Here is a 12,459-nt window from a genome sequence, read left to right on the forward strand (position 1 = left end):
GTGTGCAGGTGTGAGATGTTCCTTGGGGTAAAGATCAGGACTGTCACTCAAGGATATTGATTTTCATATTCAGTATCAATTGCTCATCAAAAACTTTTGTTTACACATTTCCTTCTTAGTCTTATCTACATGTAATCATGACCAGATAGTTCCTGTTTTTGAAAAAAAAAAACATCTCCAAAAGCATCTCCATTTTATAGTGGAAATGGGTTTACCTGGCTGATGTGCCTTGTTAGGGTTACATTTAGTCTCTTTAGACCACATGACTAACTGTAATTCCCTTTGGGAGTCTTGGGGAGCTTGTTTTTTTTACTAAAGGCAACTTCTTTGCAACTTATTCCTGAACAAAACCTTAAATAGCAAACAATTGACTTGTACTTCTGAGTGACAGTAGATGCCTCAATGGATTTAACTAAGCTGTGGGGAGGTGTTTTATCCTTCTCCAGACTTGTGCTTCTTGTGATTATATCTACTTTGACTTGATTTTGTTCTGTGGACAATTTATCAGATATTTATTAAAGCAACTTACAATTGTGACTGAATACAGTGCAAGCAATGGAAGTTAAGGGCCTTGCTCAGGGGCCAAATAGTGGCAACTTGATGGTGATAGGGCTTGAACCAGCAACCTTTGGATCACCACATAACCACTTAACCATAACTTAACCCCTAAGCTACCACTGCCCTACCATACTATAACTTTACAGGAAAAGGAGAAAAATATCTTTGTTAGGTCTGGCTAATCTACTAATTTCTTACAAGGTTAGTAACAAATTTAGAAGGTAATGTGTTGAGAGCATATAAACATATAAAACATACTTTTTTGTTCTGAAAATAACTAAAATGTTCTCCTGTTTGACAATATGCACATTTTTGTATACACTGACAGACCTGGAAAATAACACTACCAACCAACTGTTTGTATTTATTAAATTCACAAACTGTGTAATCATGCTCAGTGACTCACAAGATATGATCCTTCTGTGGACTATCAAGGGTGGCTCAGTGGGTAGCACTGTCGCCTCACAACAAGAAGGTTCTGGGTTTGATCCCCAGGTGGAGCAGTCTGGATCCTTTCTGTGTGGAGTTTGCATGTTCTCCCCAAGTCTGCATGGGTTTCCTCCCACAGTCCAAAAACATGCAAGTGAGGTAAATGGGAGATACAAAATTGTCCATGACTGTGTTTGACATTAAACTTGTGGAATGATGAATCTTGTGTAACCAGTAACTATCTGTCCTGTCATGAATGTAACCAAAGTGTGTAAAATATGACGTTAAAATGCTAATAAATAAATAACTGTGGACTATCTGAAAGAAAGCCACACACATAAGAACTAATAAAACACCTATGACCCAATGAGACAATCGAATACAGGTTCTCAGGACTCATCTAGCTTTCTGACTCCCACCCTGCCACTTGCTAACCGACCCCGTTGTCCCCATCCCCTAAATCGTGTCACTGCAACTATGTAATCTGACATTTTTCCCCAATAAAATTCTACAAATGAAGTTGCATTCAGTCTTGCAGGACAGTGGAGTTTTTAGGCAGTTCTGTTACAAACCATGGGTTATTGTAATGAAAGGTCATTGTGCAGTGTATAAGACTGACACTATTGGTTCAGCAGTGTATAAGTGACTGTCTTATTGTGCTGTATATAACAGTTAGTGTATTGAGTGGCACTACAGTCTGTGTATGGAGAAAGAACTTGCTCTACATGAGTTGAGAGTGTGGGTTCTGGGAAGTGATGTCGCTTTTGAGCTCCTCTGCATCTGCACCATGAGGAACATGTAATCACTACCCACCCACCTGCGTTTGCTCTTGTCCTGATTCTCTACCTATTCCTACACACGCTGCGGATTCTCACCCCGGTAAAGCTTTCATTTTAAAAATGTCTTCATATTATTTAAGCTGTTTTATTAGGAAAGTGTTTTGCAGAACGTTAGAAAGTATAGCTTTCGGTTATTAGCCTGGTAAACAACCAGCATGGGGTTGCATGTATAAATACATGAGACTGTTGTATCCGAAGCCGCATTCTATCTAGTAGAACACTATGCGGTTTAGGACGCAGCCTCAGTCTCACCGGTACTTGCTAGTTTTGGTTGTGTACATTCAGTAAATAATTGTGCTAAGCGTGACTTTAGCATGACGTTTTGACAGGTTTAGGGGTCAGAACAGCTAAATTACAAAGCCGTAGTTTCACTAAGTAGTGAGACTAGGTGTAGTGAGTTTTAAATGCGGACATCGCTCTTGCTGGGATGTTCTGTGTTTTGCTGCATCATCGGATATGCCTTGTATGATGCCTGTATTACTGCAGTGTGTCTATCTTATTGTACAATTGCAATAAACTCTGTCTGATAGAATACAAATAGGCTATGGACTACTTGGCTCCAGTCCTTGTTTGTGATTTCCCTGCTCAGACACACCTGATTTCAATCATTTAATTAATTTAATTATTTGCCACATTTCGTGGGTGTTAGAGCTGTACCTTGAATAGCAAACTGGACTAGAATAATGATTTAATGTATTAATTAAATCTAAATGAGAACCAACTTTAAGGACATAACCGTTGTTTTAAAAAGAGATTATTACCTCAGTAATGTAAACAACACTCACTGACCACTTCATTAGATACACCTATCTGGTACTCCATTTATTATTTCATAAGCTACATCTTTATAAGCTTACCGACTGTAGCTGTTTGTAGCTTTTTGTCATATCGTACCTCATTTATGAATCAAAAGGGACCCCCACTGACCTGATTATATTAGGATAGCTGACCATTCTCGCCTCTGCAATGACAGTAGCACAGTAATGACACTATAATGTGTATTGTTCTGGTTTGAGTGTATTAGGTGCCGCAGTGTTAGGTGTGAAGTAATTCCAGTGACCTTCACAGACCTCTGAAATAAACCCCTCTAAACACCTTTGGGATGACTTGTAGCATTGATTGTTAGCCAGTCCTTCTTGTCCTACATCAGTGCCTAATCTCACGAGTGCTGTTCTAACTAAGTGTCCACCAATTTTCAAAGACAAACTCAAAAAAATTTAGGAAACCCTGTTGTAGCCGCAAAGCGGTGGTAGTAGTGGAACAAATCTGTTAATGCTTATGACTTTGGAATGGGATGTCCAAAAATTCATATATTCAATATATTGTGAATGTCTACTGCTAGTGACGATTTGCTATATTGTTTGTGTTGTGGTATAAATTGCATGCTGAAGATTAGGGATGCACCGATCCAACTTTTTCAGTTCCGATACCGATCCGATACATATACTTTGCATATCGGCCGATACCCGATACCGATCCGATACCATTGTTGAATTAATAAACCGTATACTTTATTATGTGGGAAAGACTTAAGGCATCAGGATTGACTTAAACATTACTAAGTTTGCAAAACAAAATATAATTAACACAGATATAAATGTACTGAACTGCTATTTATTTGTCAATAAAATCATAAACAGGCATCTTAATATTTCAGTGTTATTTTCACTCAACGAGTAAACATCCGACGCTGCCTTGGTGACCAAAGCAATCCCAGCATTCATTGCGGGTCGGGTGCGCTTTTCTTACAGAAAAATAAACATAGCTGACGGGGCGGAGAAACGAATGGAGTTATTATCAAACGTAAATAAAATATTACTGATTTTTAACTTGTATAAACTTATACCAAGTGTTTTTATTTGCAAGTTCGAGCTTGTCAGGAAATGTAACCGTTATCGGTACATGAAGGGAAATGTTATAGTGACGTTAGCGTTAGCGTTAGCGCTGTTCTACCTCAGTTCATTGTTTTTAATGGCAAGATGCTAAATGCTAAACCCGATGGAATCTCTGTGTATGTAGCGCGTTCGAATAACCTGACTTATAAGTTGATGACTTATTAGAATCCTCTCTACTGAGGCAGCCGCTTATGTAGACAGTAAGACAGCAAGGCAGCTCCTTAGGTTTTCGAACACACCCAAAATGTGGCTGCTGACAATGAGAAAAACAGTAGTAGCTTAAATAACTTTTTCAAATAAACGTATCCGTAAATATTTAGTGCAAACAGTAATTCAAAATAAAATATAGCAGCTAAACATGAGTAATAAACATGTTGCCATCGAACTTGTTAGCATAGCAAGCGTGAAATACCTCCATGCAGCTGACCCTTTGGCTCGCTCCATGTTGCTCTTTTTGTTTGTGTTATACGCCATACGTCAGCAGCGCGTCCTGTATGGGCTTAGCATGCGTCGCAAACGAACTAAAGTGAACGTATTGGATCCATGGATCGGCCTGATTATCCGATATCCGATCCAGCTCATTTTGGTAATATCGGGACCGATATCCGATCTTAATATCGGATCGGTGCATCCCTACTGAAGATAATGCAGTTTTTTTTCCTATTTTATTTATTCATTTTCTCCCATTTTTCTCCTAATTTAGCGTAGTCAATTTGTCTTCTGCTGCTGGGGGATCCCTGATTGCAGTTGAGGTGGGTGTATTGCTGCTCACGCCTCCTTCGACCCACCTGCAGCCCTTAGCGGAACCCTTTATCACCTATGCACTCTGCACAGGCGCCTCTTTATCTGCCAATCAGGATCCTTACACAGCTTTTGAAGACCCCACCCACATAGTCCGGTCATTCCACCATAGCAGAACCGTGTCTGCTGCAGGCACTGCCAATTATGCCCGCTAGGTGGCACCCAGCCGACCGGTGGCAACACAGAGTTTCGAAACAAGGAGTTCAGAATCTCTGCGCTGGTGTGCTAGCAGAATATCCCGCTGCGCCGCCTGGTCTAATGCAGTTATTTTTAACTATAACAGTTTAATTAAAAGTCACACCAGATCTGTAATATAAATATGTTTTAATTTTTAACAAACTTAATAACGTAATAACCATCATAACATCTGTAAGCACTCTTGAAATACAGAAATACATGTTCTTTACTGTTTGTGGTGGGAAAGTGGAGCATTCTTCTGAGGTGAGGATTTACAGTCTACACAAGAATTTCCAGTAAATATTTAATTTTGTTTAAATCTGGGGAATGATGAGCCCTTGACTTCTGTTGTGCTAGACTAAAGCTTTAAAAACTTTTAAAAATTTAGACAAAAGCATGCCACCTCAATTGAAAATTTCCAAGCCCAAGTCAGATTTACAACATCACATGAAAGATTTTGTTGCAGAACCACTGTAATAAAATTGCTGACAATGTAACTTAAATGGGGGTTTGAAGGATCCTTTTGTAAGTATGATGTATTACTCACTTGGTTGGGGACACTGCCATTGGCCACTGCACCAGTTTACCAGGGATGTGTGTGTGCATGTAGAGCTAGGAGATGTTTCAGATATGCATTGCAGTGATGCACAAATTCCTGTCCCAGGTGTCTCACACATGTTATGTGCCTGGGTTTTTATTATTTTTTATTCTTTACTGAGTGTTACAGTAATTGTCTGAAGCCCATTTGCTAGTGAAATTTGCACCCTTGCATTGACAAACAATCTGAATTTAATCTTTAAGGTAAAAATATAAAATCACATTTTTGCCTTTCATTTCTGTTTAATGATCATTTTATTGCCAAATCCAGCAACTTAGACATCCGCATATTAAATGGGGGGTAGGGGTTTGGTATGTTTTGTTTTGGTAAGATAAAGCACAAATGTTACCTACAATAAGCTTTTACACACAATCAAATTTAACCAGTACACCATATTTAACTCCCCAGCTAATTACCAGACATAGTAGGAAAAGTAACATTTTCAAAAAGCTCTACTGCAGCCATCGAGGACAGAAATAAGTCATGATTATTGTACTATAGTTTTCCACTGCATAGGAGCTTGTGGGTTTCAGTATGGTAACGAGCAAAAAAAAGTCCAGGCTCACTTAACTACAACTTCCTTAACTACAAAACAATCACCAAAATGTTATGCAATAATACAGCAGTTTAGGATGAGTGGAGTACAGTGTGAGTTTTCATCCGTGACGTTGCCTTCTATCAGATGTATATAACACAGGCAACATAAGTTAGTGCAACCAGAACGTAAACTAAGTAGAAAAGTATTCACCATTTATACAATCACACACAGACGTAAGATTAAACTGGTTTTATGTCTGCAGTTGTACAGTATTTGACAAAAACGGGATACTGGTTAGTTTAACAGCTCAGACAGATTTTTTTTTCAACAAAGTAAATTGTGCAGATTTTGGCTCAGGAATAAAGTTGGTCTTTTCTGTTAACAAATATTCAGTAAATGATACAAAGAAAACGAGGATGCAGATTATATTTCATGTAAATTACCAGTGACTATAGCTCTTACTTATAAAGTACCCTGCATGCTTGCTAAATGTAAATGAATGAAATAATAACCAGGCCCATGAGGTTCTAAGCATCTTAAAGACTGCAATAACAGGAATATTTATCTATTTGAACCCATAGTTAAATAGAAGTAAATTGTCAAAACACATTGTGCATATTTATAAATAAAGTAGGTATATGAATAGTTGTTTCCCCCCACTGTCTCTAAATTCTTTCTTCTTTTTCTTGGGCAGTTTTCTATTTTTTCCTGAACAATTGTCAATCAGCTCAAAACAATATTTCTCACTAAATCCACTGAAGCCATTGTTTTAATACTCTTGACTTTTAAACCCTTACATGGCATTGCACGAGAAACCATTTTATGCTAAATTTAGCGACATGGGCTCTGGGGTACTTCGGAAAACTGTCGTCACTCAACACAGTATACCACTGCATCAAGAAATGCCTGAAAGTTCTCTGGACCTGAGCTCATCTCAGATTAACTGAAAGACAGTGCAAATGTGTCCTATGGTCAGATGAGTCCACATTTCATATTGCTTGGGAAAAAAAGATGTCCAGGTTTTTTTTATGCCAGCAAAGAAAAGGACCACCCAGAATGATTTCAGCAAAAGCTGGTACAAAATCTTAAAATATTTTTGCTGTCAAATTTTGTTCAGCTATTTAAAGACAACATATCATACCATTATTCATGATCCACCAGATGATACGGCAGGAACTGCTTTCGGCAGGTAACATTTAAACAAGATTTATTCGTCAGGTGGTGATTAATTATGCAGTCTAATTAATTACCCCACTGACTGTGTTTTTACTGCTGAGTCCAATGATGCGGTGCTTTATACCATGTTAGATGATGCTTTTAGGTGCCCAGGTGGCCCAGTGGGATATTCTGCTAGCACACCAGTGCCAAGATTCTGAACTCCTTGGTTTTGAAACGCCATCCAGTGGGCATAATTGGCAGTGCCCGCAGCAGACACGTTTCTGCAAGGGTGAGATGACCGGACTATGTGGGTGGGGTCTTCAAACGCTGTGTAAGGACCCTGATTAGCAGATAGAGAGGCGCCTGTGCAAAGTGCATGGGTTAAAAAGGGTTCCGCTAAGGGCTGCCTAATAATTAGAATCCTGATGAACAGTTCTTGTGGTAACATATTGTTGCTGCTGCATTTGAGCTTTAGTATGACAGAATACCTGAACTACCAAGCTAAAATCACCAGTTAAAGGTTGAGTACACATCCCGTGGCCATATGCTGTATCTTACACAGTGAAAAATAAGAGATGATATGTGTACCATGTGCCTCGTGTTCATTTTTGGACTAAATTTAGTTTTGCTGAGTCATTATAATGACTTTTACAGTCAGTATATTCATTGCAGAACTCTGTCTCTATATATAGCACCTGGTGTTGAGAGCACTGCATACAGATTGATTTTTTGCCAGTCCAACTGAACTGATATTAGCACTTTAAAACATTTGTCTTTTAGTCTCCAACACACTTGCCAGTGTTGAATGGTGTGAATAATAAATATCGAGTGTCAGTTGTCTCTGGATGTGATGTATAGGTTTTCCAAAAAGTGATCTGCCTTGTAAATTTGTTGCAGACTATGTCTGGGACTTCTCGTCCTCGACTCAGGGAGAGGTCTGCATCCGAGGAGAGCAGGAGCGAGCTAAGCACCTCATCCTTACCTGGAGACACACTGCCCTGGAACTTGCCTAAGCACCAGCGCATCAAACGCTCCAAGTCAGCCTCTGGAGATGTGCTGGACCCTGCAGACAGAGCCGTCATTCGCATCGCAGGTTTGTGGAGGTTTAGATTTAGATTTCACACGCTCTTATTCAGTCTTTTCTTTAAAATGTTAGATATATGCATCTGGCAAGGTGAAGTCTTATGTCTTGTTTATTGTTATACACCCAGCAGTACACTGTTCATAAGCTCAAGTCCTTAACAGAATTTCTACATTGTAGAACTAAAGAACGTAAATAATTAGTGCTCTGATATACACAAAACTTGGAATTATAATTTTAGACCTGTGAACTTCTAAATTTTAGACCTGTGACAGGCTAATGCATTTCTTATTGATGCTCTTCAACAACTAGGCTATTACACTGCCATTGTTCAGTAAAACACTGCATGAAAATAATGGGTGGTAAGCACATTCTCAGCCTCCACAGCATGAATTACAACCATGCTGGCTGAGAATGATGCAGCCTGCCGCATACCTCCTCAGACACAAGTGTGGTTGCCGGTCACTTGTTTTTACCAGCCACTGGCAGACTTCCTCAAAGAACTTTAACATGAAAGGAGGACCAGACTATGCGCTCTGTCTTGGTGCTCTTTAGCTTGACCAGACAGTTATCATTTCTGTTGTAGTGGCCTTTCCATGCCTATTTGTGCCAGACCAGGCCAGAAATCTGACCTGAGTCTCTGCTCTAAAGGACTACCCCAACAGACCACTGCATTACCCATAGCCTACTTAAATGGTACTACTCAAACGTAGGGATGTCCTAGGGTGCATAATCAGTTAACCAATAACCAACAAAAATGAATAGTCTAATAATTCTGTCAGTTGAAAATGTTATTGTAATACATATAAATGACTGAGAGCAGCGATCTTTATACACACTAGCTGATTTGACTGCCAATTTTTGTCTTTTATTTACTTAATACTTTTTCTATTGTACCTTGAGCTGTTGTAATACTTGACTTTCCCTCTGGGATTAATAAAGTGATCTATCTATCTATCTATCTATCTATCTATCTATCTATCTATCTATCTATCTATCTATCTATCTATCTATCTATCTATCCATCCATCCATCCATCCATCCATCCATCCATCCATCCATCCATCCATCCATCCATCCATCCATCCATTCGAGGCTCACCCTCAGTGCTAATGTGCCCTTTTCTTTCAGAGAAACTGTCCATTTCATCAGCTCCACTTACCATATAAGAGCACTTTGTAGTTCTACAATTACTGACTGTAGTCCATCTGTTTCTCTGCATGCTTTGTTAGTCCCCTTTCAGACTGTTCTTCAATGGTCAGGACTCTCCCAGGACCACTACAGAGTAGGTATTATTTGGGTGATGGATCATTCTCAGCACTGCAGTGACACTGACATGGTGGTGGTGTGTTAGTGTGTGTTGTGCTGGTATGAGTGGATAAGACACAGCAGCGCTGATGGAGTTTTTAAACATTTCACTGTCACTGCTGGACTGAGAATAGTCCACCAACCAAAAATATCCAGCCAACAGCGCCCCATGGGCAGCGTCCTGTGACCACTGATGAAGGTCTAGAAGATGACCAAATCAAACAGCAGCAATAGATGAGCGATCGTCTCTGACTTTACATCTACAAGGTGGACCAACTAGGTAGGAGTGTCTAATAGAGTGGACAGTAGGTGGACACGGTATTTAAAAACTCCAGCAGCGCTGCTGTGTCTGATCCACTCATACCAGCACAACACACACTAACACACCACCACCATGTCAGATTCACTGCAGGGCTGAGAATGATCCAACACCCAAATGATACGTACTCTGTGGTGGTCCTGTGGAGGTCCTGACTATTGAAGAACAGATTGAAAGCAGTTTAAAAAAGTATGTAGAGAAACAGATGGACTACAGTCAGTAATTGTAGAACTTCAAAGTGCTTCTACATGGTAAGTGGAGCTGATAAAATGGACAGTGAGTGTAGAAACAAGGTGGTGGTTTTAATGTTATGGCTGATCAGTGTATTTCAACTGAACCAATTTTAATGCCTAACCTTACTGTCAAACAAGGTGACAGTAAAAACAACCAGGTGCTTAAACACCATTGATTATTACTTTTTGTTTAAATGATTTTTATGGCCACATGTATAAAACTACAGTCATGCTCTCCAGTTGACTTACCATGTGATGTAGTAATATGTCCTTCATTATTTGAATAATATATCCAATGTTTGCCTGACCCAGTATAACATTGAACTGGTCCTGTGCAAGTGATTCACTACTTTGTATGCACAGTGCAGTCTGCAGTGTAAGAGCAAGCACTTGGTGTATGTGTGCTTAGTGAGTTTTCTTTGGTAAACTTGATTCATGTTTGGTGTAGTGCCCAACTTCTTGTTTACTTGCATAATAATCATCTAAACCCACCAACTCGCATGTTTTTTTAGTCTAATTAAAAACATGAAGTCAAACATTTTTAGCACCAGCTTGATGGTATAATACAATTGCACAATCTACTTTACTGGACACAGTCTGCACTTTTATAAGCAATACTTATATAACCAAAACAGTCCTGTGAGCAGCAGCCTTTTAGATTGAAATGCCTGTTTGAGCCACAACCTTAATCTTGGTTCAGTTAGACTGGCAAGTGTGAATTGTCATAATGTGTGCCACTAAAGAATAAGCATAACAAACAACAAGTACTAAAAACATGATTTTACAGCGTAATGTAGCTTTATCACATTATACAGCTTTCTAAACCACACAATTAATACAATTCTTTGCTTTGTGTAAAGTTGTTTGCAAAAGTTTGTGCACCCCGTTAAATGACATAGTGTGTTAATTTTGACTTGGGAATAAGTTAACAAAACTTAGCAGCATTTTTCTTTGCAAATGTCAGTTCATAAATACTTAATGTTATACATGTGCATGGATGCATTTGCAAAGTTTGGTCACCCTTTTAGGTCAGAACCGGCAGTTAGAACATCATACATATAGGCATTCTTTTATTCTCGTTTTAGAAAGTCGTAAGTGGTGAGGTGGTCAGCTTATGTGTTCAAAGTATGCTTTAAATCATACATTTCTTGATGCAGCATTTTCCGAAGTACTCCCAATCTCATGTGGCTATGTCGGTGATGGTTTCTCAAACAATACCATCTGAGGGCTTGATAGTCACACACTTTCAGCAGCAATTTGTGCATTTGGCCTTTACACACTAAGATTTCCCCTGACTTCCTTAATCTTGTTATGATATTATGAACTATAGATGGTGAAAGACCAATTTCTTTGCTATCTTGCATGGATAAACATTGTCTCTGACAATGACTGACACATCTCTCGAAGTTTGGCACAATGTGATAAACCACGATCTTGATGACATCACCTGTTCCCACTTAAACGGCTAATTGTAGAACCTTCCATTCCTTCAATTTAAAAAATACAATTAGGTTTGTCAGTAAAAACATGAACATCTTTTCTTTGTACTTTTATCATTTACATAAAAGTTTAAAAGGTTTAACAAATTACAGTTATAAGTCTGCCAACTATCCTGGAAATGGGTTTTGTACGTACATACTGTATGTGACAGAGAAATGTATTTAGTTTATTTATCATTTATTTTTACTTATACTTGATTTAATTTGTTTTAAGAAAAACTTCAGTTTAGTACATTTATTTATCTGGGTACCTTCCATTCCAGATTTTGTTGCTTTACCTGAAAGAGTTACCTGAAAGAGTGTTTACTTGGGCATTAGGTTTATTTGGTGGTCTGAACAGCATTATAGTCTAGGTAGAGCATGTGGTTAAAAAAACCCTTAATAAAATACCACAAAGACTGGATTGTGAGTTTAAAAGTTAACACTAATATAACAAACATCTTTTTATACTTGTTGGTGACCTTGTAGGACAGTGGAAGATTCTGTTAAAAGAAATTTCTTTGCTAGGACGTAGAAAGTGGTCTAAATGAGCTAGAACTGGGGTTTGGATGTGATACAAAGCAATTGACACACTTTAATTCACGTACGCCATGTTAACATTTTATTGTAGCAGTATTATTGGAATATGACTACTGACAAAAATGCCCTAAGCATATCTACATTTTTAAGGAGTAATTATTAATTATTGATTGGTAATTGATTATGTATTAATACTTCTAGTGTAAATTAACATTTTTCTGTCACAAGCGCTTATGTAGTGAAGAGGTGATCATTTGGGCTTCTGCCTGTGTGTTTAAAAATGGTCTGGGACAAAGACTTACAGAACACAGCGGATGATGCTGTGAATAAAGTGAATGAACAAATCTAAAACATTAGTGGCTATGTTTTGCCTCAGGGTAATTATCTTGGCTTGATAAAGAATAATGTTTTACCCTCCGATGGTGTGGTTTCTTTAACACTATCTGTTGACATTAGCCACGTCACCTATGATGTAATGATGTTATTAATGTTAAAACATGCAAACAA

The 12,459-nt window shown here is 38.5% G+C and overlaps 1 protein-coding gene across 5 annotated transcripts in view; it reads left to right on the forward strand.

The window, feature by feature from the left end:
• pleca (plectin a) overlaps window positions 1–12,459 on the forward strand; it is a 171,911-nt gene that overhangs the window by 2,379 nt on the left and 157,073 nt on the right. For 4 of the 5 annotated variants that reach the window (XM_063014810.1, XM_063014835.1, XM_063014755.1 and 1 more), the window contains exon 2: window positions 7,891–8,086. In XM_063014810.1, the coding sequence (XP_062870880.1) occupies window positions 7,891–8,086 (196 nt within the window). Of the gene's footprint in view, window positions 1–1,791; window positions 1,867–7,890; window positions 8,087–12,459 lie in introns of those variants that run through there. The other variant, XM_063014768.1, reaches the window with a different exon arrangement.

Source organism: Trichomycterus rosablanca, chromosome 2 (assembly GCF_030014385.1).
Source record: "Trichomycterus rosablanca isolate fTriRos1 chromosome 2, fTriRos1.hap1, whole genome shotgun sequence".
Classification (NCBI taxonomy): domain Eukaryota; kingdom Metazoa; phylum Chordata; class Actinopteri; order Siluriformes; family Trichomycteridae; genus Trichomycterus; species Trichomycterus rosablanca.